The sequence below is a fragment of the Apodemus sylvaticus genome, chromosome 4 (genome assembly GCF_947179515.1).
Source record: "Apodemus sylvaticus chromosome 4, mApoSyl1.1, whole genome shotgun sequence".
NCBI classification, from domain to species: domain Eukaryota; kingdom Metazoa; phylum Chordata; class Mammalia; order Rodentia; family Muridae; genus Apodemus; species Apodemus sylvaticus.
The window spans coordinates 16,262,306-16,289,985 of NC_067475.1; the positions used below are offsets into that span (position 1 = coordinate 16,262,306).

At 42.6% G+C, this 27,680-nt stretch overlaps 1 protein-coding gene and 1 non-coding gene across 3 annotated transcripts; one reads left to right on the forward strand and one right to left on the reverse strand.

Moving 5' to 3' along the window:
• On the reverse strand, positions 1 to 27,436 carry Selenof (selenoprotein F). Of its 2 annotated transcripts, XM_052179036.1 has the most exons (5): positions 27,102 to 27,421; positions 18,911 to 19,078; positions 6,522 to 6,585; positions 2,516 to 2,565; positions 1 to 846 (listed from the first exon to the last, which is right to left on the reverse strand). In XM_052179036.1, exons 1-5 carry the CDS (start codon positions 27,174 to 27,176, stop codon positions 715 to 717), a joined length of 489 nt encoding a protein of 162 aa, XP_052034996.1. In that variant the 5' UTR covers positions 27,177 to 27,421; the 3' UTR covers positions 1 to 714. The 2 variants fall into 2 exon arrangements, with proteins under 2 accessions (XP_052034996.1, XP_052034997.1); XM_052179037.1 differs by lacking the exon at positions 2,516 to 2,565 and having other exon boundaries at positions 788 to 846; positions 27,102 to 27,436.
• On the forward strand, positions 9,476 to 9,610 carry LOC127683880 (small nucleolar RNA SNORA2/SNORA34 family). The gene has a single exon (XR_007977666.1). It is a non-coding gene; the product is annotated as a small nucleolar RNA SNORA2/SNORA34 family (small nucleolar RNA).
• Positions 27,437 to 27,680: the final 244 nt, after the last annotated feature.

A 27,680-nucleotide genomic window follows, 5' to 3' on the forward strand; every position in this document is an offset into this window, starting at 1 on the left:
TTTAAAATCAACATATTTGAAAGTTTTTATTTATATTTTGGTCCTATAAGTGAACATTCTTAAATGGAACTCTTCTATAAGAATACTTTAAAAATTTGCCAATTATCAGATCTACACAAATCCTTAACAAAGGTTTTCTGTGTAATCCTCATTAATGCAAACCTTTATAAGTATTACATTCTTACTGTGGATCTTCAATCTGTTCCATAATAATAAGCTACAAAACTTGCATGTGGCACCTTCATTACACATTACAAATACTTGTACTAAAAGAAAGCTGGGCACAGCAAGGCTCAGGGTGCTGGGGCGGTGCTGCCGGGGAGGGCTCAACGACTTGCTTGTCGTTTTCCGTCAATTACTTTTAAAGAGCACACGGCAAGGGAGGCGTCTCCTTTATTAACCTCCCCTACTTACAATTCTGTTGTTTGTAAAACTGGACCAATTATCACAAACTATTATTTGCATAATTAACCAGATGCCTTTTTCTAAAGCATTTCACTGGTGATATCAACAAGGGCAGAAGAATAGAAATTTCTAGAGGTGGGATTGTTAAGCTTGCCAGATCTTTACATATTATGGGCCGTGGGCTACTTCAGCTTCTAATCAGCATAAATGTACATAAAATGACTGACCAATGTAAGCATGCAAAACTAAGTTATTGCCTAGGTGGTGGGACAGTTCACTGCTAAGTACAAAAGAGCAAATAAACACGGTTTATATGCGTTCCAGCTTCTCGCTCAGGAACTCTTCCACACTGTCTGTGTTCCACTTGAGGATGCTTAGTTCTTCAGCAATGTTCCCGTTGTCGTCCAAAAGCTTTAACACAGGGTCTGAGCCTCGAACATACTACAAAGACCAGAGATAGCAACATCACTCTCTGCTTAGAAGGCGGCTTTCCACTCTTAACCAACATCAAAATACTGAATTAATCCTGCAAATAATTTAAGCTTTTACATACATTACAGTCTACACAAAGTCTTTTCAGCAAAGACTCAAATGTGATTTCACAAATGATAAAGAAAATGACATGTTCCTTCACGGAGAAAAGCATGTGTTGGTACAGGGACGATTTAAGCCCATGTAAGGCCCACTGTTGTATGTGTCTCTCAGATCCAGCAAACTTAACAGTAGTGACAGACATACAAGAACAAGGTATGACAATAAATTGAATACACATATTGAGATCAAATCTGTTGCCAAATTATGTAAAACTAAAACCAAAACATAGTAGTGCTGAGTAAGGAGTTCATAAAGCTCCTTCTAGCTACTGTGCTCCTGTTTCTAAAGATTTCCTTCGTTGTTTGTGTGGTGTACGGGTGAACACATGGCACGTGTGTGCAGCGTCTCTGGAGGACAGGAGGACACTCAGCTCCCTAGAGCTGCAGTTACAGGTGGGCGGGAGCGGCTATGCAGGTGTCATGAACTGACCCTGGGTCCCCGCAACTGCAGCAAGTGCTCCTAACTGTGGAGCCACTCTGCAGTTTCCCATCTCCAGTGTTTAAAGTTGTAACTCTAGGCATGAGATAAGTTCCGATATTATTATCCCATCTTATTTTTTGTAGTACTAGAGCCTTGCAGGTGTTAATCACTTAGCTTATTCCCAAGTACTTGTGGGGTTTTGACTAAAGAGTCAATACTAACAATACTGAGAATAATACCTAAACATTTCTGATTAGGCTATTACAAACTATTTCTAAAGTTTTAAATATTTATTTCAAGTCAGTCTTTGTCCAAAACCCCAAATAAGTTAGCTAGGCTATAATTCTGTTACTGAATTTAAGGAATTAGCGGCTCAAACCAGTAAGGTGTGAGGAGCGAGGACTGCTGACTGCTTAGCCCGTGCATGGCTGCTATGACACTTGGAAATGAACTTGTACACCCCCTTACTATAAACAGGGACGACAGAGGAACCACAACAGACACACAAAAAGCATCTGATAAAACAAACAGAACCCATCTAACCGCCCCCTCCAGAAGAAAACCTAAAACCAAATGCAGCAACACGAAGCTCAGAATGGCTTCTCCTTAGCTGGTGGGCACGGCTTCTGAGGGCGGGGCTGCGTGCTGACTGCTGGGGCAGGGACACAGGCGTGGCCACTGCAGAACACATCCAGAACTGTGATCAGCTGGTACCATGTGAAGGCAGTCTGCTTGCTGAGGCTCAGTTCACTGTCTTATTGTCTTTAAAAACAGACTTAATTCTAAATATTATATGACAAAAACTGTGGGTAAAGATTAATGATCAATTTATTGCCAGCTGCAAGAAGTTGTAAGTTTAAAGCCATCTAGCCACTTCCATATTTTTGGCTAAGGCAAGCTTATCTGAAAAATGAAAATGCACCACAAAACAGCATTTCTAAAGCAGAAAAAATGATGCTTTCAATTTCAGACAGTGCACACTCATTACACCGTACAACCCAGCTAGCGAGAACTTAGCGTGGGAACACAGGTCAACGCCTAGGGAAACATCTGACTCTGTGTCTTTAAGGCAGAGGACCCCAGCCCTGTCCCTTACCTTGATCTGCAGACCTCTGAACAGTTTGGGTTTATCGCTTCTGACAAAAGCTAAAGGAGAAAAATATACAAACAGGTCACGTCTAAATCCAAGCTAGCTATGAAGATTAATCCAGATGTTGAAAGAAAGCAAACATGCCTTCCTGAAAACCCCTTGAAAACAAGGGGATGTATGATAAACAAATGTGGAGGCATCCCTATCTAAACATGGAAGACACTGCTTCAAATTAACCAGTGGCCCAAATTCCACTGAAGTGTGTGGGCTTGACAGACTGACAGCAAGGCTCCCTGCCAACAGCTCAAGCAGTTCAAAGAATGTGAGGAGTCAGTTTACCAGTGTGACCCCGTCCTACAGTAGTCACACTGAATCACAAATTCCAAAGTGGAAATGGCTATAAGGACCTTCATGTGATGAAGGTATCAAGCAGAGACTAAAGGGCGAGGTGATGGGGACGCGGGCAGTGGGGGGACGCGGGCAGTGGGGGGACGTGGGCAGTGGAGTGGGGGGACGCGGGCAGTGGAGTGGGGGGACGCGGGCAGTGGAGTGGGGGGACGTGGGCAGTGGGGGGACGCGGGCAGTGGGGGGATGCGGGCAGTGGGGGGACGCGGGCAGTGGAGGGACGCGGGCAGTGGGGGGACGCGGGCAGTGGGGGGACGCGGGCAGTGGGGGGACGCGGGCAGTGGAGGGACGCGGGCAGTGGAGGGACGCGGGCAGTGGGGGGACGCGGGCAGTGGGGGGACGCGGGCAGTGGGGGGACGCGGGCAGTGGAGGGACGCGGGCAGTGGAGGGACGCGGGCAGTGGGGGGACGCGGGCAGTGGGGGGACGCGTGCAGTGGGGGGACGCGGGCAGTGGGGGGACGCGGGCAGTGGAGGGACGCGTGCAGAGGGGGGACGCGTGCAGAGGGGGGACGCGGGCAGTGGGGGGACGCGTGCAGAGGGGGGACGCGGGCAGTGGGGGGACGCGGGCAGTGGGGGGACGCGTGCAGAGGAGGGACGCGGGCAGTGGGGGGACGCGGGCAGTGGGGGGACGCGGGCAGTGGGGGGACGCGGGCAGTGGGGGGATGCGTGCAGAGGAGGGACACACCTAGGTGAGTCATTCCGAGGGAACTCTCAAGTACTTAGAAAGAAACAGGGCCTACATCATTGTATATTTAAATATATTACAGATGGAATACAAATTTAAATTGGCAAAGATATTTATTGGATATTATGTGGCACACAGCAAAGGCAAAGATACAGAAACATACATAATCCCCACCTTATAATATTTCTAATCTAGTATAGAAAAAAAAACAGCAAAAAAATAATCCCTAAAACTGTGGCTAAGCACTAAAAAGAAGGGGCTTGGAACACTCTCAAAGTTTACAATACAAGGAACTTAATGAATATGAAATACAAAATTCCTTTTTGCAAGGTTCTCAAGGAAATGTTTTAGATAGGTTTACATAAAAATAGGAATTTCAGGGCAACAGAACACTGCCATTAACAAAATCCAAGAGTAAAAATGAAAAAAAAATTAAGAGACCTTTCACATAAAGAGAAAAGCAAAATAGAATGAAAATAAAAATGTAACATGGCCAAAACCACACTGCATCTTAGACTAGGACTGCTTAATCTTAATTGAACGTCTGCAAAACACTTCCAGCTATTCACACCACCTTTTCAACTGTGTAAGAAATCACCATGGCAAATGGACGATTTAAAAATCTCTTATACATTAGGCAGAGCTGTGAGTACATTTAAGGATTCATTCAAATGTCTTTTAAGGGGCTGGACTGAGTCAACAGGCTTAAAAGGAATGTCACGACGAATCACTAGAGAGCTATCGAGTCAGTTTGCCTCCTGCTGCACATATCCGGAGCATGATCCTGCATGTATTGCCATGCCTCACAGGCAGGAAAGGAAGCTTTCAACAGTGACTCAAGAATTTATATATATGCTGCACTGCATAGACAACATGACAGCATAAGTTCTTTTCTTCAATCTCCAAGAAATAAAGGTGCCCATAAAAAACAATCGCATAAGTGGATTGATTAGTTGGCCTCAGGGAGACAGACATTGTTCTCTTTCTTTTATTTTGGTTCCTAGATTTTGTAGATAATATATAACGGAGTCTGGACATGACAGGGAAGTAGAAAACAGTCTAGGGGAACCATGGAAGGGGCTGTAGGTAGGGGTGGAGTGTGTTCAAAGTGCTGAAGATAGCCTGACTGCGCTGAGGGGCGTGGGACACAGCTCAGCCAGTGTGGGCCCAGCACACGAAGGGCCCGGCCCTGAGCCCCAGCCTCAGCACAGACAAAATAGTCTGCTAAAAAAGGCAACAGATGTTAGCCTCTAGTCAGTCAGGAATAAAAATGACAGGTTCTCAAGTCCAATGCTCTCAGCTCTGAATGCAGTCATGTACCTAATCCACCACTATAAAAAAATATAAATATAAAATATGTAAAATATAAACAAGTGCCTAATCAGTCAGGAGTGAGGGAAGTCTTAGGATGCTTTGCAAGTTACAAGCAAACTCCTGACTGTGTTTTTGTAAGAGGCTGGCATTTGAATGAGACAGTGTTGTTTGTTGTATCCTCTGGTTTAATCAGTGCACATCACAATCGTGTTTTGTGTGCTAGAGTTGTTAGATGCACAATAAGCAGGTGAGACAGGAAAGGGACGGAACAATAGGAACCTTTGAAGAGGATTTTATTTTTTTTGGATTCTGGAAGAAGGCATTTAAACATCTTATCTTTCAGGATATAAGGAAAACACTAGTGGCCACCACTTCCCAGCTGAGATCAGTGAGCCTAATGTGTAGTTTTAAGGCAGTTTCATGGTAAATCTTAAAGTAATGAAGGGCAACTGAGAAAATTCTACGTGAACTTACACACAGGCATGCCAAACTCGGCACTCAGGAGGCAGGACAGGCACAGAGGACTCTGAGTTTGTGTCAAAAATCAAAACAGATTGGGTGTTCTTATAAAGAAGAGTCACGTATTTCAACTTAGAAGGAAAGCTACTTGTGATCTCAACTCCACAACCTCACAAAGGAACCACGCAGCCGGCTGGGCCACTGTGAGACCTAACAAGGCACCAGTCAGAACTAAAAAGGAGTTTCTTCAAGAAGGGTTCCATTTCATAAGCTTGATTTTCTTTTGTTTCTCTCTCTCTCTCTCTCTCTCTCTCTCTCTCTCTCTCTCTCTCTCTCTCTCTCTCTCTCTCTCTCTCTTTCTCTCTCTCTCTGTGTGTGTGTGTGTGTGTGTGTGAGAGAGAGAGAGACAGGGTCTCATCAGGTAGCATTGGCTGTCCTAGAACACATTTTTGTAGACCAGGCTGGTTTTGAACTTACAGACCTGGTTCAGTGCCTGGTTCTGCTTTTCAAGTGGTGATATTAAATTCGAGCACCACCATCCATAAGGCTGACTTTCAAGGTAAACATTCAAGAAAAACAGAAAACCCTTAGTAACGGCTTCCTGGAGATGCGAGGCTCCGTCAGAGTTTGATGGCTAACTACAAGAACAGACTTTGAGACTTGCTTTTTTTAACATATTTATCACTAAAATTCCCTGTGATGACAGGCACCGCATTGACTCTCTAGTGTACCACTAAATTCTGTGGCAATTAATTTTCTTCTTGCTATAAAGGCCTTCTCTACCTGAAGTCAATGTTCTACAACTTACAGTAAAATAATCTACTAGAATGTGTTGCTATAAGAAAAGCCTTCCTAAAATTTATACCTGACAGGAGTAAAAAAATAATTTCATGCTTTCTATTTTAAATCTAACTTTCATATGTTGTATTTGTTTATAACAAATAATGTGTGCATCAATTCCTATTAAGACTCTACCTCCTGAAAAAAGAATTGGAAAACATTCATACACACACACACACACACACACACACACACACACACACACACACACACAATTTATTTATAGAGTGTGTTCTGAAAGTCCATGTTCCTGGGAATACTTAGTGAAATTATTCTTGTAAATGATGACTTTAAGTGATTGCTACATACCTTGGACTTGAGGGAACCTCCCCAATTTTCATCCACAGACTTCAAGGATGGCTCCTGCATACAGCTGTAAATGAAGACCAGGACAGTTATACATTGAAAGAGAGCCATGGAGCTGGACGACAGGGCTCAGGGAAGAGACCACGTGTCAGGCATGTGCTTCTCTGGGTTTCATCTTAGGCAGGACTGTGAGGAAGCACCACAGTGCAAACCTTGGAGTAGAGCAGCTATATAGAACTCCCTACCAAAACAATGCCAAAGTGCAGTAAGATGGTACAGTTCCAGGCCAAGGAGAGGCCAAGTTAGAGTTTAAAGGCCCCATAATCAATAGTTTCAGTTACCCAGGCCAATTGCAATCTGAAGAGATAAATGCAATGTTCCAGAAACAAATGTTTAAAATTAGGTATGCTTTGGCAGCATGCTGACATCTTACGCTGTCCTGCACAGGACATGAAATTGCTTTTCCAGGGTATCCATGTCACACATGCTGTCCACCCCTTAGTCACTCACTAGCTGTCCACAACAGATAAGCACAAGTTTGTGCTCAGTTAACACATGCTCCAGAATCATGTACGGCAATCCAGACATGCCTTGGGCATTTCTACACTTAGTAAATTCCACTAAGAGTCTTGGAATGTATCCCCCATAATAAAAACAAGGCATATACGTTGTCTACTGAATGGCAGAGGAACATCTGCTGTATCTGGAACTGTCTGAGACAGCAGGTTGACATTGAGTGTGACAATGACATTTCTTAAAAGCTATTTACTGATTTTTTTTTTTGAGTTTCACACCAAAATCCCAGTCTCTCTCAACTCCGTCCCCTTGTATCTGCCCTCTGCCCTTGCAATCCCGCCCCCAAGAGAATAACACACACACACACACACACACACACACACCCCAAACACAACAAAGCCAAGCATAGAAAACATCTGGTCATAGAAGCTGTGGTGTGTCACAGTGTGTCCTACAGTACACCCCCTCTGCCCACTTGCAAATCTTAATCGCAATGAGTCATTGGTCTGGTCACTGGTCTGGTGTGAGGTCTCTAGTTTCTGTTACAATGAATTTTAATAAGATGCTTTAGGAAGGTCTTTGAATGTCTTTAGATTGCTTTTAACATTATGTGATGAATGGCTGAGAAATCAAAGTCCAGCATTCAATATTTTTAGACAGACAGTGAATCTGAGTGGCTGTCACATATATGCAGGTGGCAGACCAGAAAAAGACATTAGATTTGCAGGAGCTGGGAATCAAACTGGGATCCTCTAAGTAGCGGTGTTCTTACCTCTCATAATGACTACAGGCAGTACTGTGTAAACACAGGAAACCTCATAGGAGTCATGCAAGGGGTTATTGTTTGTTTGTTTTTTTGGTGTGAAATTCAACTGAAGCAGACTCAGTGGACGACGTTACTTCCATAGATGCAGAAGCTGCACATTCTTTGTAGTAAAAGCTCATCACAGCACTCAACACCAGATCACTGCTGTGAAGTAAGGGGATATACCCAAAGGTAGAGATCACTTCTTTGAAGCAGTCAAAGCCTGACCATTATTTTCTCTTCTAAGATTTATTTTATGTGCAAAAGTGTTTTGTGTAGTTTATGTCATCTCGACATAAACGAGTCTTTTGGAAGGAGAACCTTAGTTGAGAAAGTGTCTCCATTAGACCATCTGTGGTGAATAAGACAGTGGTGTATTTTCCTGACTGATAACTGATGTGGGAAGGTCCAGTTCACTGTGGGCAGTGCCATTCTTGAGCTGGTGGGCTTGGGTACTATAAGAAGGCAGGCTGAGGAAGCCACCAGGAGCAAGTTAGTAAGTAGCACTAGTCCACGGCCTCTGTATCACTTCTGGCCTGCAGGTTCCTGCCCTTACTTTCTTCAGTGATAGGCAGTGGTGTGAGCCTAATAAAGCAAAATAAATCCTTTCCTACCCAAGCTGCTTTTGGTTATATGTTTTATCACAACAACAGAAACTCTTAAGATGGTTGGCATGTATGTATATAAGCCATAAAGTGCCTAGTGTGCTCAGAGGTCAGATTCCCCAGAATGGATAGTTGTGAGCCACCATGAAGGCGCTGGGAACTGAACCTGGGACCTCCACCGCAGCCCTAAGTGCTTTAACCACTAAGCATCTCTCCAGCACCCCCACTATTCTCTTCATAGGCAGAGTCTTGGAAATACAAGGGTCCTAAGAGAAAGATAGCAAACTTAAGACTATAACACATCCATTTTATTTCTTCTTAGTTTGTAGATTTTTTTTATGGTCATCCAAGAATCAAATATGGATTTTATCATTAAAGCTCCAAATTACTACTTATTAAGTTTTTGTTTTTGTTTTAAATCATGTAGACCAAGGTTTACTTAAAATATTTCCTAAAATACAGAAAAATACAAGGTAGAAATATGATAATCACCTTTGTCTGACACAGCAAAAGCACTTCCATGATTCTGGACCATATTAAAAAACCCTTATATTTTGGGTTATCCAGGCCCTTGAGACACTGAGGGCCTTTGTGTGAGCTGTAAGTGTAAAAACCACAGATGGATTTTAAATGAAGAATTTGGATGATATCTCTGGTTCTTTCAAGCAATAAAACATTCAAGATTAATCGGATCTAAGTTTATAAATGCATTTAAAAAACAAAGATTTGCTTAGTGCTGGTTAGAAATATGGCTGTATAACTAACACGGCAGCATGAGCAGACTGCCAGGACAGGACAGGAGCACCAAGCAGCAGGGGGACAGCCTCTGTGCTGTTAGCACGCAATGGGTATTTGGGGGGGGGGGGTCTGGGTGAGAAGATCAGGATGCTAGGGAGAAACGGAAGCTCCCCAGAAATGTGTACAAGACCCTGTCAACTGCGAAAATAAGTTAATTAGCAAATGAGGGGGGGGGAATATATTTTCCAAAGTCAGAAGTCTGGGTGGACGCCACACATGCAGCAAGCCAAGCGTTGGCCTGGAATCAAGACTAGCAGTTTGCCGAAGCCGTTGGTTTCGAGCTGAGGCCTAAAGAATGCCTTTCTGTTTAGAATTTCCACTGCAGAAATTCTAGAATGTAACGCTTGATTCATTAGAAAGAAGCATCTGGAAAAAGAGAAAGCCAACAAAAAAGAAGGTACGGCACCATTTGCTGTGCTTACTGGATTTAATGCTAAGGTGATGTGGTACTTCCTGTGTCACCTTAAGCCTGTTCTTGTCACTTGGCAGTTTTCTATCAGAGAACCACACAAGGCTTGATTTCATAGTTTCAAATCCTTATATGAAATTTAGTACTTAGTCCAACATAGCTTAAATAATTAATTTATTTCAAGGTTTCTTACAGTTGTGTTTACTGCCATAGTTATTGTCACTAGAAAACAATGTTTAAACATATACTGTTTTATATTTTACTTCATTGCTCATTCCAACATTTTCCTATTTTTTTAAAATTCTATTTGTTAGATTGTACATTCATGCCACAAAACACACTAAAAATATGTAACTACACCTGCCAACACAGGATCAAGGGAGAGAAGCTAGGCTGCGATTTTAGCAAACCACCTAGCAAAGCAGGCAAACAGACTTCTGAACCTTTAGATTAACTATGTGCATCTTAATTATCTGCTGAAGTCTTTCTGTTTAAGGAAGCTCATGAAGTTTAAAGCATTCTCAGACACTGAGCAAACACTGTTTTTTTCTGTCTTCAGTCCCTGTACTGGGATTGAGAGGCTAACACTTACCTTAAGTTAGGCTCCAGAGGAAGAATTGTTCTAAATGATAAAATCAATACTACACTAAAAAGCTCAATAAAAATAGCATAACATGTTCCCTCATCATTGCATTCTAACTATGAAAGCTATGGGGAAAAGGACTAGGTTCCTTCAATACTTTGATGAGTACAGTTTACAGAAACATGAACAGAATTTCCTTGTGTATCTACAGAATATATAATGGCTAATGGTGATTATATTAACTTGACAGAACCTAGAGCCCATAGAAGCATGCCTCTGGGCATGATGGGTGACTTACATTTGGTTAACTGAGTGGGAAGAGACAATGTAGAGGTAGGTGAGATCAGTCCACAGTTGGGGTGCTGGACTACATGAGCACCATCTTGCTTCTGCCTGCTAACTCCTGCCTCTGTGCTGCCGTGGTGTATCTCTGCTGGAAGAGTACTCTCAAATAGTAACAAGTTATCCCATACAAGTGGCCATTATTATGAAGTATTTGCACACTAGTTAGTACTGTGTTAGATTGGTTACTCTGAATCTCAACTGTTGCCAAGCATTACTCATATTTTAAAATTCCTTTGAGAAGAATGCTTTTATGTAACACATAGAATCATCTGCTAAAGATACCTATATTGTGTTTCCTTAGAAGAAAGCAGTTTCTGTGGAGGCTTTGGATGGTAGGAAAGTGAGGCTATTTTAAGCAGCATGAAATTTCTTTAGAGATTACAATATCATACAGTTAGCTTAGCTTCCTCTTCAGCCTTCTGTAATTTCCACAGTAGCAGTGCTGTGTCTGACAGGTTAGAGCTGAAACTTGCCACCAGTCAATGCTGTTCAAATGGACTTCTGCAGCATGTGAAATTGGCTAAAATATTTCGGTATAAATTTAAAAGTTATTTTGATGTACTTTTTTCCAAATTAATAAAAATTATGTCATTTATTTAAAGCCTTTTGTTTGGACCTTAGCTAAAGTAAGAACAGGTAATAGAGTTTTGGAAAACCATCAAAATGAACAGGAGTCACACTGTGGTAAACAGAAAGATGGAGATTAGGTAATAGAAATCTCCATTATATTAATTGTTCTTGGTAACTCAGGGGTAACAGGGACCTTAGGAAGGGCATGTGGTTTCATATTTAAGTCATTCAATCTCTTTTACAGAAGCTCAGTGTGGCAAGATTTAGTACTGGTATTTCTAGATGACATCAAACAGTGTTGTGGTTTAGAACTTTGGGCTTGCCAGTCAAACTGGGATGATTCTGACTCCGGCACCTAAACGCCCTAGAACTTTTGGGCAGCCTGTGATCAAATTTGTTTTGTTTGTTTGTTAAACAGAGATCAAAGCGTATTACAGGGTTTGTCTGAGGGCTAAACCAGTGTAGAGAAAACACTTAAGATATATACTCTCGGGGGAGAGTATATATAACAAGAAGAAACCTGAAGAACCTGGGATAATAATGTGCTAGCTCAAAGTCACAGTCAGAAAAGAGAAAGAGAAAGGAGGACCTTCAATTCTCCCAAAAACCTATCATAAAGAGGGAAAGGGATAAAATGTCTATGTATATGTTAGCATTTCTCTGTCTTGTCTCTGGGCTGTATATAACTCTCAAGGTAGAGTATGTGCACACCTGGTGAGCTGGTTAGTCCAATCACAAAAGCACAGGGAAGCAGACAAGAGGACATTCAACTAATAGACATACTATGCACAATATTAAAGTACAATGCCATAAAGCAACAGCAGATAAACATTTTGAATTGCTTTTCTATCGTCTACACAGATATTAAGGTGAAAATAAAGCCCTTTATCAAATATTTGAATGGCCGAGCTACGTTCAAGATCAGAAAACAGGTAGACTCAGGGGGCGGGAGGTGAGGCTTTACTAGAGTTGTGAACCACATCGAGATCTTTCTTCCAAACGCCCACAGGACTCTATCTCACCTTAACCTGTACAGCCTTCTTTCAAATGAGTGAATAAGTAAGTAAGTAACACACCATTCATTAAATGATGCTCTACCAAGTTGTTGCTGAGGCTGGGGATTTAGATTAGTAGTTGAATGTGTGTTTATGCAAAGACCTGGAATGGTCCCCAGCACAGGGAAGGGAAAGGAGACAAAGGAAAGGGGAAAGCAAAAAGAAAAAGACAACCACAAAAGGACAAAAGACAAAACAAAAATGAGCCTCCGCAAACAAACCTCAAACAAAAAAGGGATTCAAATTATTCTTAGACCACTACAATCTGTTACCATGTAGATTAAAAACGTAGCAAGAGCCTGGTAGTGGTGGTGCACCCCTGTAATCCCAGCACTCTGGGAGGCAGAGGCAGGCAGATTTCTGAGTTAGAGGCCAGCCTGGTCTACAGAGTGAACTCCAGGACAGCCAGGGCTATACAGAGAAACCCTGTCTCGAAAAAAACAAAAAACAAAACAAACAAACAAACAAAAAAGTAGCAAGAAAAATTAGACACCATTGTTAGATTTCTTTTATTGTAAACTAATTATTTTTGTATTGTGATCATATACCTAAATTTATTTTTGTGTAAAATGTCACTTGTACTTTAAAAAAAAGTCTCACCTATTTTGCCATTTGAAAGTATTTGAAAACTGTTTTATTTTAAACTGAATTCAATTTCAATTTTCAAAATGTGCTTGTCCTATAAAAATTAAGCTTTGTTCTGAGAATGCAGCTCATTAGCAGTGCTTGCCCAGTGAGTTTGGCTATGCATTCCAGGTTTTTGTTTTTGTTGTTGCTTGTTTTAAAATCGGGCTGGGTGGTGGTGGTGTACCTCTTTAATCCCAGTACTTGGGAGGCAGAGGCAGAGGCAGGCAGATTTTCAAACTAAGTTCAAGGACAGCCTGGTAAGGAATTCCAGGACAGCCAAGGCTACACAGAAAAACCCTGTTTTGAAAAATCCAAACCAACCAACCAAAAAAGAAAGAAAGGAAGACAGAAAGAAAAGCACAGGGCTGGAGAGGAAGGTCAGAGGTTAAGAACCAAGGACCTATATGCTGGATGGCTACCAATTTGTGACTTAAGCGGCAGGGGATCAGACTTCTTTAAACATGTGGACACATTTGCAAATACCCATACAGACACAGACACAAAGAAAGATAAACCTTCAAAAAGCAAAACCAACAAGCAATACTGACTCCCAGTGCAACATCTTATGAGAGTTTTCTAGCAGTACGACCCCAAAGCTCACAATCTTCAATACAAGAGCTCATGTGATCCAAGTGATTAAAAGTTCAAATCATATCTATCATGTTCTTTACTGACATCTAAACAACTGGAGGGTGGAGAGCAGTGAACTCATGATCTGATATCATTTACACACAGACACACACACACACACACACACACACACACACACACACACACACACGATCTGTCCCACGTTGTAGGTGACACTGAGGTCTTTGAGCTCACGGATGAGTACTGAAGGAACCTGGAATGTTAACACACAGGGTTGATCCTTCAAAGGAATAAGCTGTCATCCTCCCGGAAGGCTGGGCACAGACATAGTTAATAGCCTGGTGAGCCTTGCTATCCCTGTGGTGGGGACAACACCAGATCCTCCCCTAAACCCTTACCTTAAGCTCATCAGTTACTCTACAGAGACCATCTTTATGGAAGGTGCCACATGTACTTTACAAAGTTTTAATTTAGTCAAGACTGATCTTCATGTAGCTCTCGTTGTCCTCAAGATTTATGTGTACTTTATTGTGTACACAGCAAAGTTTTCACTGAATTATGCTGTGCTTAAATATGCCCAAAATAAATAACTCGGAGTTAGACCCCCCAAAGTTTAAACCTACCAGGTACTTAGTCGTGTTGAGTCACCTTGTTGCCTCCGGCGGATTGTGACTGCCGGCCCTGGTGATGGTAGAGAAACCCCTCCCTCCCCCAGCACACCCAGCACACCAAGCAGCTGCAAACACTATTTTGTTATCATAATCTATCCCTTCCTGAACTAACTGATAGAGGCGCTGGAAGGATAACATGAGAATGCCCTGTTGCAAATTTTTATCATTAGCCAATCTAACACTTTATGTTATAGCTATCTATTTCCTGTACTCTGCCAACTGCAATCGTTGCTGTGGTATTTCCTGAGTCCTCCAAATTTTCTACTGTTTCCTTGCTTGCTTAAACACCAAACACGTACCTTTTAGAAGATTCTACTAGTGTCTCGGCACTATCAGTAGCAAATGTCTGCTGTTTAAATCCAACCCATTCAGTCCTGAGGCAGGAATTAGCCCAGGGCAGAGAGGGAAGCAGACAGCATGGTGGAACAGCTGAGGGCTGACTGCCCACCTCCCTAAACTCCCTTTAAGGTCAGTCAAGACAGACATTCAGCAGATGAGCGTAAAACAATGTGTGCATAGTTTTATGAGTAATTTAGCTAAGCATACCCTAGTTTCTAGAAGACTCTCTTCTCTGACTTGCTAAGTATAGCTTCTGGAGTAACAAAAGATGGAATGCAAGTGTAAACTGAAAGGAGTAAAGGTGCTAAACCTGGGAAACAAAATTAGTTAAAGAAAGAAGAACATCAGTTTTAAAACTTCAGAAAGCCTCAGGGCAGTGCACCGAGGGGCCAGCAGCACCGGTGTGGGGAAACTGAGTGAGTGGCTGCTAATCACCGAGCTGAGAGGAAGATGGCAGGCGGAGAAGTACAAGGATGAAAACTGATTTTAAAATGACTAATTTTTATAAATCTTATAAATAAATAAAATTTATAAATCCTAGAATCCATAATAATAATGATAACAACAACAGCAACAACTTGCTTTGTGTTTACCCTTACGATAGTCCACAAAATTTTTAAAAATTATTTTTAATCAAATCATTTAATATACCAGATTTTTTAATCTGATGCTCATGTTTACGTGTTTCAAAATAATCTTGGCTGGAGGGGTGAAGCCTGCCTGTAACCCTAAGGTTCAGGAGTCTAAGGTAGAGGACTATGAACTTAAGGACAGCCTGGGCCAGAGACCACCCCCAACAAATGGAAACACCACCAATAAGATTGTGAGTCAGCAGCCGGGCGGTGGCGGTGGTGGCGCATGCCTGTAATCCCAGTAGGGATTAAAGGGAGGCAGAGGCAGGTGGATTTCTGAGTTCGAGGCCAGCCTGGTCTACAGAGTGAGTTCCAGGACAGCCAGGGCTACACAGAGAAACCCTGTCTCGAAAAAACCAAAACCAAACAAACAAACAAAACAAAAAAATGACCGATGGTTAGCAAACTGTGCTAAATAATCAACACACCAATTTCTGATATATCCTTAAAAATAAAATATAGAAATGAGAAATTTGTAGTTGTGGTTAATACTTAGTACCAAAGGTTTGCTCTGGGTAACTACCACCACAGAAGTAAGTTTCTGCCTTTTTAAAGCTTTTACTATTTTTCAGAGTATGTAAATAAACCTATTTTTAAAAACATCAAGCCATTGCAAGGCAAGGCTGTACTGTATTTCTAACTTCTAAGTATCTGTAAGGCAGGCAGGCAGTACTACACAGTTCAGGCCAGCCTCAGACTCAGCCTTCCTGTTCAGACTCCCAAGTAATGAAACTTAGTCTGCACTACTTTCAATTATTTTCATAATAATTGAAAAAAAAAAGCACCATATCCAATCTGTTCTTAGTGAAGATGGCCTCATTCAAGTACAAAGACCCCTACGACTGTTCTAAAGGCCGGAGGTTTAGAAATACATGATAAACTAGACTTCAAAGAGCTCAATTTACTGGCAGAATAAAGGGCAAAATAACTGGCATAAGTCCACGAATATGCCAAACACACTAGGAAGTGGGGATGGGGGTGCGGCTGGATGGGGGAAGGGGCAGGACAGGACAGGACAGGATGACAAGACCACTACCCTGATGTGGGGATGGTGACAAGGGCAGACAAGGTGCGAGTGAGATAAATCCTTTTAAACAGGGAACAAAAACTTAGCAGTGGGACTTTTTATTTAGTATCGGATCCTGCTCTCTCCAGTCTCTGAAAAATGCCTCATTTGTGTCATCCCTGGTTGGCCTCAAACTCAAGGCAATCTTCTTGCCTCAGCCTCCTGAGCTACAACTCAAGTGTGTACCATGGCATCCAGCTCCACCTCAGTTCGTTACCCTAGACAACTCCATCTTTGCTTTTCAACACTCTGCTCCACATGGCCACCTTGGCAGCCAATAGCTTCTCTCATTACGTCACAACCCTAGTTAACACCTTAGAGGAAGTGGGGCTGGAGAGATGGCACAGCTGCTCTTCCAGAGGGGCCAAGGTCCCATTTTCAGCAGGTGACTAACAATTGACCCTAATTTCAGTTCCGGGGGATCTGAGATGCATTTTGGCCTCCTCAGGTTATACATGTGGTACACAGACATACATAAATTCAGTAAGTCTTTACTTAAAATACTCCCGTGACGGGAACACAGAAGAACCAGCTGTTTCTGGAGGAAGGAGTTGTAGGTACCACTCAGGGATGGACAGGCACTGTGCTTCCCTACCTCAAGGGAAGTTACCAGTGTGAGTAAAACCAGGAGAACTAACATGGATGGCGAAGAGAGGAGAGAGAAGCCCCCCATGATTCCTAGATAACACCCCACATCCTCCCACCCTGTCACTGCCCAACTGTGGGGTTTATGACTAAAACAAACAAACAGACAGAGCCCCACTCCTTTCTTTCAGGCAGGCAAGACTATCGGCCAAGGAGGTTCAAATAAAACATCAATGGAAGAACTGTACTCAGTGGAAAGGACGTGTTTTCAATACCTTTCCGTCTACCTTAAGATTCTCTATGTAAAGCTAAAGTCATTTGTACTGCTTACTAAGCACTAATTGCACGAAACACCACTGAAATTCAAGTAATTTTTCTTTTAGTACTTTACATTTTTTTCTTAAGCACAGACATATGCACTGTTGGTATTTTAGAATTATTTTCTGTCAATGAAAGGGCAGGATCTCTCAATTTATCTGAAATTACAAAGGGGGCTTGTGGGAGAAATACTGTTTCTTGCAATCACTCTTCTTATCCATCTAAGTTTGGGGTATTAGTGAATAATCTTTTCTAGATGAATAGTGGGTGAGGAAGAGACAGTTCATACAATTCCTTCAGCAATTTGTCCTATGTGAATATCTCACTTTATTATAAAAGCAGAAGGGAGTCACAGCAAACCAGTTAAATCTGGTCTTAAACCTTTTTTTTGTTTTTTGAGACAGGGTCTCTCTAGGTAGCCCTGGCTGTCCTGGAACTCATTCTATAGACCAGGCTGGCCTCGAACTCAGAAATCCACCTGCCTCTGCCTCCCAAGTGCTGGGATTAAAGGTGTGCGCTACCACCGCCTGGCTCTTAAACCTCTTTCAATGAAATCAACCTTTTAAATCTTGTTGCTTAGATTTTTACATATACTTGGCCTACTTTATGAGACTCTAAACACAAAATGCACTGTGGGCTTATGCCAACTAAGAAAGTAAAGAGTATGGTGGACTCTGTAAGCTCATCTGGGAAACTGGGAATTCAGGTCACTGTACTTCGAGATCAATCCAGCTGGTGAAATCCAGCTACCACAAACATTAGATTTTAAAACTGTGCTGCTTTATTTTTCTCCTAAAACTTATAAATATGTACTTGGTGTTGGAAATAAACTTTATTGAGTCACAGAAAAGTGTTACTATTCAGAAGCTTTATAAATAGCAAACAGTTCAGCACAGACAATGGAAGGAGGAAGAAAGGGGAGTCTGCACAGGTCCGTGAGGTGGTTTCTGAAATCCCGCCAGGTCACTTTCAATAGCACCCACTTTGCTGTTGGTGGTGAGGACTGTCACTGAACCCTGCACATACCAGGTGAGCACTCTGTTACTGAGCTGCACCTCAGCCCTTCAGCACTTTTATTGGATAGTACAAGTACTCATCTCGGGTACTTCACAATGTAGGAGAGAATTCTAAGGGTGTTACTGAAAAACAAAGATGGAGTGAATTCAGGCTAGACCTAGTGGTGCACACCTGTAATCTCAGCACCAAGGAGGCAGAGGAGAGGGATGTGAGGTAAGTCCATGAGAAGGATGTGAGGTAAGTCCATCGTGGCTTCCATGGCACCATGACAAGTTCTACAAAGAAACCTGCCTCCAAACAGCCCACCAGCCTCCCAGCCAAGCAAACCCAGAGCACTTATTTCAACAGTAGGTTTAAAAAGCAGATTTTATTGGCACAACTACTTTGCCTTGACTTACTTCCCAGACAGGAAAGGTAAAGGTTATAGGTAACAGGAATTTCCAGTTACGGGCATATAAATCGACAGTTCTATTAATCACATTTATGCCCAATATTATGTACCATGCTATCACCTCAAATTTCTTTGCCCAACTGGCTTATTATTACAAATAAACCAAAGGGTAATTAGTTGGCCCTTGCCTTTTTGGCCAGATGCAAGGAAGACTAACGTGCAATGGTGATTCTGTGGTGTGGTCCTGACTAGCCCTCCCTGCCCCCCCTTGCTGGACAGCCACAGTGGAGTGGATCCTGGTAGTAAACACACTTCCCCTTTGAATCATCTAGTAGACCAGGCAAGAAAGTAACCTGAATTTTACTGAAACTTGTAAAAGTCAGAGACTACTGCTCTAATTGATTAAGCAGCCTGTATTTTACCTATCTCACTAAGGCACAGAAAAAAAAGATAGAGCAAAACCCAGTACCTTTTTGGTTTCAAATTGTGCTTCTTCCTGACAGCACCCTCTGCAAACAGGATCCAGCGGAAGCAGATTAAACTGTCCAAGAAGATCGCAAGAGCTGCACAGCAAGTTGCTGGAGAAACCCAACTCTCTGCAAGCCTCTGACGAAAACTCGGCCCCGAGAGCAGACACCTGAAAGTGAAAATTAGGAATGAAACAGGTCTAGGTTTACATGAATCCTCCTAAAAGAGAAACCTAAGAGGGTCACCCAAGGTGCTGTTACATTTCATCTGGAGACAAATTCTTAAGTCCTTTGAAGTCCATAGCTTTATGTATTTGGTTTATTGTTGATGCTTTGCTTGTTGAGACAGTGTTGTCAGGTCCAGGCTGGCCCTGAACTAGCTATAGTTGGAGATTACCTCAGCCTGATTCTCCTGCCTATTTATGTGTTGGGCTTATGGGAATGTGCCACAACACTGGACCCGACAGCTTTTATTTTGGTGAAAACAGAAGTACAACAATAAAAGTACAAAATATAGCTTTAATGATATATGTATTACACATCTCTTATTAACATCTAGTAGCTTATTAAAAAGGAATTTTCTTATAAGGAAAAAAATTCTTACTTTACTTTAAGGACTTAGTACCTATTTCCATGGATTGATGGAAAGTGTTAACTTATTGCAAACACAAGCCCTGCAGGAGGGTGGGGAAACCAGAGAGGACCAGGGAGTCAAAGGAGACCCCCAGAAATCAAACTGGTTTTAGCTATCAGCTCCACCATTTACCAGACGTGTGATGGTGGGAAGTCAGGCTCAAGTTTTAATATCTACACTGGTACACAAAAAGGAAACAATAGTCTAGATAAAACAGACTGTTTTAGAAATTCAAGAAGGCCCAAGTTCAATTCCTAGCACTACAAAAATAGGACATTCAACTAAACTGTTTGAAGATTAACTTTTGTGTATGCATCCGTGCCTGTCTGAGTACCTTATTACCATCTTAAGCACCTTGTGGTCTCAATGAGAAATGTCCCCTGTAAGGCTTGGGCATTTGAAACTTGCCTAGTTGGCAGAAATGTTTAGGGGGTGGGGCGGTAGTCTTGCTGAAGGAAGTAAGTCACTGCAGGCAGACTCCAAGAGTCACACCCTAGCCCTACTTCCAAGTTTGGTCTTTCCACTTTGTGTGCTGGTGCCTGCTCCACGCTGTCCCTGTCATTATGGACACCCTGGAACCACAGTTCAAAATATCTCTCTTCTGTTAAATTGCCCGGTTTATGTTATTTTACCACTGTGACAGAAAAGTAAGTAAGCCGACCGCTGAGCCTCCTCTCCAGTTCCTTTTTACTTTTGCAGACAGGCCCTCATTACACTGCCTAGGCTGGCCTTGAGCTCAGTCTGCAGCCCAGACAAAGTGCCATCCTACTGAGTGGCTGGGTTTTACAGGCCTGGTCTATGCATTTAAGTGTTGTTCCTTGCTTTTTGGGAGATTGCAATTTTATCCAGGCCTTCAAATACCCCCCCCCCCCTTTTCCTGAGTTATAGCTTCCAAAGCTGACAGGTCACTTGATTTTCATTAGATGCTGCACAATCAGTATCCTAAGATGAAACCCACCTTTATTTCTGGATGTAGCCCTCCAAATGAATTCAGCATCTTAGGAAAAACACACTACCTTCCTGGTCAACTGGCTTGCCAGGCCAACCAGGCAGGCTTTTAACCTGCCACAGGTATTTAATAGTTTCACAGTTCTGTTCCCTGAAGAGCTCTCAAATCTCTTATATCTTTAGGGCATTTAATTACTTTAGTTATGTGTACAGTATGTGGATGTGTGCACATGTACAGGTGCCTGTGGAGGCTTCAGATCTCCACAGCTGGAATCACTGCTGGTTGTTCCCATGAGACCTGGGTGCTGGGAACCGAACTGGGGTCCTCTGCAAGAGCAGCACAGCTCTTAACTGCTGAGCCATCTCTCTGGCCTCCCAGCTTTTAAGCCTTTTCCTCCATCTGTTGCTTACCTTATTCATCAATCCCAGCTGTCCTTACTTCCTAGCTTTCCCTCTTTCCAGCTAGGAGTTCCTGTGCTCCCCAAGTGGAAATCTAGTCCTCACACTAGGTTCATATTTCTCCCTATGCCTAAAACTCTTTCCATTTTTACCTGTTCATTCTGCTTATTTTCAAGAACCTAATCAGTGCCAGTCCTATAGGAAGCACTGTCTGTAAAAATGACAACTTACTTAGAGACACTGCATGTTCCTTCACTGAGAGAACCTATGCCCAGCTATAAACAGAACCACTCAGGAACACTGTACTATGTAAGGTTTTCTGACTTTCAACCAACACATGAGTAACTCTGATAACAGATATTAGGTTGTTTCTATTTCTAGCACCTATGCTAGCTCTTGTTTGTTAAAACCAAACCAGACTAGTAAAAACCAGTCTCCAACTGGGGAAATGTCAGACTGACTGTATCAGGTTGGTCTTCTAGAACAAGGAAGGGTCTGGTCTGTATGCTTCTAATGGCCAGAAAGGAATTATGCTTTAGTAGCAAAATCTTACTAAGACTCAACTCAGCCACTGCTACACAAAAGCAATCACAGACAATACAGAAATTAATGTTCCAATGACAGGGTTGGCTGAAATTGGCATACCAGCTATAGTTAGTCAGCTTTCTCTTAAACTAATCAGCAAGATTAAAACCCATTGTCATTACTAGTACATTTCCCCAAAGTCCTGACCATCTCATTGGCCTTTATCAGTCAATATTTTAATCTGATATCTGATACATCTCTGTAATAGAGTGTACTTGTATCTTCAAGACCAATCAACTACGTCAACTAAGTGGGAGGGACCTAAGAGTTTACTGTGGAGTTTTCTTACAGTTTGGCTATAGGACACTTGCAACTTCCCATCAGTAAAGTGGGAATACCCTCCAACACAGAGCATCAACTTTGGACTTTGGTCACCATGCTGCAAAAAAGCTCAAGTTAGAGATACAGCACGGACAGAACTATGCAGAGGGCCACTGGGGCCCCCAGTTGACATCATGAACTAACGAACACGTGAGCAAAAAACCTTCAGATTTTAGACTTCAGCCTTTCAACTGAGGTCTGAAGGATCATGGGGCAGACCAGTGTCTGCTGTGCCAGTCTAGAAACTGATAACCCACTAAATCTGAAAGCAAAACAAACTGTTTACACACCTAGATTCTGGGGAATTTGTTTTGCAGCCAGTAATTGAAACATGTAAAAGCAAATTCACTTTGAAAATTGCAACTGCTTAAGAACTTGCAGAACCGGGGGCCGGGGAGCTAGCTCAGAGGGGAAAGTGCTTGCTGAACAAGCCCGAGACCTGAGTTTGGAAGTCAGCGTCCATCTAAAAAAAGCTAGGGTCTGGAATGTGTATCTGCAACTCCAGCATTGGAAGGAGAGTGCAAGGCCAGATGGATGCCAGGACCTCAGTGGAGTCTAGGTTAAAAGGGTGAGGAGGTAATTCTGAACAGATTCGGAGACAAATACATGGGGTTAGAGAGAATGAATTCCAACCCACTGAATGCCACAAACATGGCCATTCCTCAATCAAACCACCAGATATTCTGCTAAGTACTTACATCACCATTCCATTTACTACTAACCACGCTTAGGGAGGACAGACAGGCTACTAAGAAAACTGTCAAAGACTACACAAGAAAAATTACATTAAGATTTCAATCCTGGGAATGGGGAGATGGCTTTGTGGTAAAATGCCTGCCACATAACTGTGAGGACACGAGTGTAGATCCAGAGGGAAGGATGGATCCCTGGAGCCTGCTGGTGATCTGATCTAGCCAGACACTGAGCTCTGGGCTTAGTAAAAGACCCTCCCTGTCTCAGAGCACTAGAGGAAGATATCCAATGGTTAATTTCTGATCTTTGCAAGCACAGACATACACACAGTACACACAAATTAACAATAACAGTCTAATCTTAGCCTGCCTTTAAAATTTCTGCAAAGGTTTGACTGTGTATGTCCTATCAAAACCCAGGCGGTGGATGCCCAATTCCTCAATACAGCGTAGTGAGGTGGGGTCTAGAATAGGTATGGGGGTCCTTATGAGTTGATTCACCTAGTTCTTGTGTGGGGAAGTAGCTATGTGCAGTTTCCTCTGTTTCTCTACTAGGATTACAGTCATGGGTGCTTACTAGCTGTGATTGTCTAGTCTTGTACTGTGCATCCTCCAGAACTGGGCACCAAAATAAGGTTCTTTAAAAATCAGCTGGTCTCAGTCATTGTTAAATCAACAGCAAACAGACTAACCTCTGGGATTCGGTGATACATCATGGATAGATCAGTAATAAGAAAAATACTAACAAATGTATTGTGCCATCCACGGCTCACAGATACATGGAGGAGAGAGTCACGCTGCACAAAGGACTGCGCACCAGGTCTCAGGAGCTTTGTTACAGAGCTTCTTTGGGTCGCACTATAATGCACGGTTCTAATCTTTATGCATGCTTAGAATGATTTCCACGTTAGGTTATTCGCTATTATCCCGGCTGTCATCTCACGGAGACACTGTTAAGTATGCACTGCCACTAACTTGAAATTAAAGATGCTTAGAGATGCAGACACTAAGGCAATTCTCAACTGAAGTATGAGCTAAGTCTCCATGTCACGGGTCACGAAGTAGTTTTACTCCTTCCTGCAGTTACAAAGCCCACTGTACCCCTGACAGGTGCCCAGTTTACTTGGTCTTTTCCCCAACTGCAAAATCCAAGAATTTGCTTAACTTTTTATGTATTTCCATAATTCTACACACCCTTTTTCATTGCCAGGGGCTTTGTTTCCTATAAACACTAGTCATTACAAACAGCAAGCACCACTGCAGGGAGTCAAGGCCTTTGAGGTGACCTCCTGCGGTCTTCAGCAGGCAGTTCTTTACTTTGGGAACTCGGAGGTCATTTATACTTCACAGGCTACAAGTGGACAAACATGAAACAGAGAGGAACCTGAAGGGAAATGGTGCGACATTGATCAGCAGGAGAAATGGAGGGTGTAGGGCTACGATCTGGTAAAGACCACAGATAAGTTAAACATGGGGTTATAAACTAGTATAAGAGAATATGAAAGAGAGAAGTTAAGGCTTTGTAAGTTCTGCTTTTTGGTCCATCTTTTGAGACAATCTTGTTATTTAGCCTGGGTTGGATTGGAACTTGCTACATGTAGCCCAGGTAAATCTCAAATGTCTAATCCTCCCATTCAGGCCCCTGAATGCTTTGATTACAAACAGCAACTCAAATTACAAGAGGCACTACCATGCCTGGCTCTGACTTTTTAAGTCTATGAAGTAGATGAAGCATTGTATTCTGGGTAATCACAGAGAAAAACAGAAAATTAAGAATCAGAGTAAATCAATCTGATTTAGATGATAGTTATTAAAAGTTAAAATTTGAAAGCATTTATCTAATGTTCTTTTTAAAATTTAAAACTAAACAGTATTATGGAGAGAGAAAGAGATAGATTATAAAAGATGTTTTGGAAAATACCTAAATGAAATATAGTTCTGACTAATGACCCACGGCCTTATTTCTATTTTATTTTTCTAAGATAGAACACACTTATTTGTGGTTCTCATTCACAAAGAACAGAATGAAGTTGACACCTGTCCTAAAAAGGTCGTTCAAGAATCAAATGATTACCAGGAAAGTTTTCTGAGTATCAACGAAGGTAGAACCTAACGTCTGGATTTCAACATAACACTTCTGTCAGTATCATCAATTGTTAATGACACTTCCAGTTGGGACCACTGGTAACAGACCCACAGGAAGTTACCTGGACTTGATGGTCAATAATAACTTACAAGCAGGCTCCACCTGTCCAGGCTATCAGACCTCTGCTGGTAGACCCCCTAGCTCACTCAGGAAACATCCACTTAGATGTCAAGGTACTCCCCTCCATGATGTCAGTACAGACAAAAAGTAACCAGGATTGGGGCACGCCTTTAAGGTGAGATCCAGTTAGCACACTGGGAAAAGGATGTTTCAAGAAACAATAGACAATTGAAAAGTACTTGAGAGATCAGGTCCTGACCACCGGTGACACTGAATGGCTTTAGTTTTGGGGCAGAGAGATTGATTTCAGGGAAGAGGTATTTCTTTGTTGAAAACTGAGGCTGAGGGGCAGTCAGATGGCTCAGTGGGTAAAGATGCTTGCTGCCAATCCTGAGGACCTGAGTTTGATCCTGAGAACCCACATGATGGAAGGAGATTCAGACAGTAATTAGATGACAATCACTTTTATGGGTGTAGGGAACAACATAGCTTTTGAGAGAGGACAGACTACCTGAAATTTACTAGAGCAAGTGTCCCCAGCTCTCCCCAGCCATTTCCAGCCGTTCTCCCAGTAGAATAAGCAAACACCAGGAAATAAGCCTGGAGGACAACTTGCTAAGGAATGTTTAAAGAAAACTCTATCTTAAAAGCAAATGAGAGTTTTTAAGTACAACAGGTTTAAATTTCAGAGATATTACTCTAGATGGGTAAGGGCAGAATGAGAAAGAAATAAGACGTGGAAATCAGTTAATGAGTCACAGGTAAGTCCACATACTGGCCTGAATTGCCAAGTCCAACTCAATCCAGAGAATCGAATAGAACACATTTTTAGCTTGGGCAATAAGGAAGCTGATAAAGGCAATTTTTATTTAAATTCTCAATACAGAAAGAGGCAATTTAAAGAAAAACCTGTGGGCTGTTATTTTCAAAAAAAAAAAAGGTCTCATAATATTGAACTGTTTTTCGGGTATATTTAGCCAATATGTGCAGCACATAAATAAGGAAGGAGTCAAAAAGACATCTGAGTTTAAGTTAGATTTGGTGGACAACCACCATGGCAAACATGTAGCCATAAACTCTTCCTATTCTGGTCCTAGCATGCTTGGATATTTCTTTGCAATGCAATTCTGTCATTCTTTCCATATGGCTGTGGAGTCTCTTTGTTCACCAGTGGCTTGGTCTGGGGACTTACTTTGACAAGTCTAATGTGATGGAGTTTGGATCTATTTACACAGTGGGAGAATCTAGTTTTCTATTTTTAGCCTTTGTCTCCCAGGAGGGATATGTGATTTCCATGGCAAGGTCTTAAGAGCCTTTTGCTCTTTTGGAGAATTGTCCTGAGATTGCTGTGAAAAATCAGTCAGTCTAGTCTACTGGGAGATGAGAAGCTAGAAGCGGAACTAAGTGGTCCCAGTTAATGGCGCTGATTAGGAATTACAGTAGCTGTGGGTTTTTAGTTAAATTAACCAACTAGCTCAAACGGTGCATACAGGAGCGAACTGCTTCACCAACAGAAAGGTTGGTTAAATTGTTTAAAACATTGGCGAGGGGTTGGGGGCAGGTATTTACAAAGCCATTGTCTACTGAGATTTAGAAGGTAGTTTGAAAACATTACTCCTTTGTAACTTTTAGTAGTGGTAACAAATTCAAATGACTACAAAGAGAGGAAAAAGCAAACAACTCACTTATCTCTCCAATACAGAACGTTTTAGAGGGATGTTCACTAATTGTTTTATGAAATACCAGATGTCTCAAAACAACATTGTATGGCAATGTAAGAAGCTAAGAATCCATCCGTTGGACAAAGTAAGAAAAGCTAAGAGAATGTTTGCGAACTACTAGATCAATAAAAAAACAGAGTATTTAGAGACCTACGGTATAATCTTAACTTTCACTTAAATACCCGAAGTACAAGACTTGTAAATATGGGGGAAAAACTTCCATAGAGAAGTTTACCAAAATACAGTTGTTTCACAAGTAGCTAAGTAAGTCAAAATTAGGTTTTCTCCTTTCAGAGATTCAGAAACCACGCATTCTTGTTAACGAAGACAAACGCTTGTCTGGACCAAAACCAAGATGATGTCCCTTTAAAGGTTTGGGAGTCTTGTCATCAGCAGTGTTAGTTTCATTCACTTGTGTCTCATGAAAAGAAACGTCCCTTCTTTCTAAGCGTTCCTGACTTTATGTACCCACTGCGAGCTTGAGAACTCGATTTTAGCTGCCTGAAGTGAGGAGACCATCGCCTCTAGAGCTCCGGCTGGAATTCTGCCACGTTTCATTCCGGATGGAAGCGGCCGCTAAGGCAGCCCATTCCACGGGCGGCCCCCATGCGTGGCCCTGGGTTTACCCTTCCACATCCGCGCCCTCCGACCGGCCTGGAGGCAGCCCCAGAGGCGGTCCACACTCACCGCTTGAAGCGCAGTCGCCAGCAGCAAGCGCAGCCCCAGAGCGGGCCGCAGCCACCCACCCTGCCCCGCCGCCATCCCTGTGGTCTGCCGTCAATCTTCAGGTGTCTGAGGACCCCTGTGCCGGGGACGTCTACTGCACTGCCTGACGCGAAACCCGCCGCAAAAGGCCACTGCTACAAGCCTATTATCCCACAAAGACGAGTGTTAGTTAGGCGACCATAGGAGCCTGAAAGTGATCGATTGTTAAACAGTCTTCAGGTTCTTTTAGAGATTCAAATCAGGCATTTTCCTAAACTCCCCAACACCAACACATTCAAGACGTTACATCGCTATCCACGGAGCCCCTGCTTGTCCATTATTAGCCCCGCCTCCTCCAAGTTTACCCAATGGAATGACGTCTTGCTTGAGGCCTGTGACCAGGAACCCAACCGTAAATCGAACCGAAGGGGGCGAGAAGCGGCCGCTCTTCGGACCAATGAACACCGCTGTACCGGAGGCTGGGGGGGTGGAGCCTCTGGTTGCCGGGCAGCGTGCGTCAAGGCGTGCGCGTGGTGGCCGAGGGGGAGGGGAGGGGGCGGG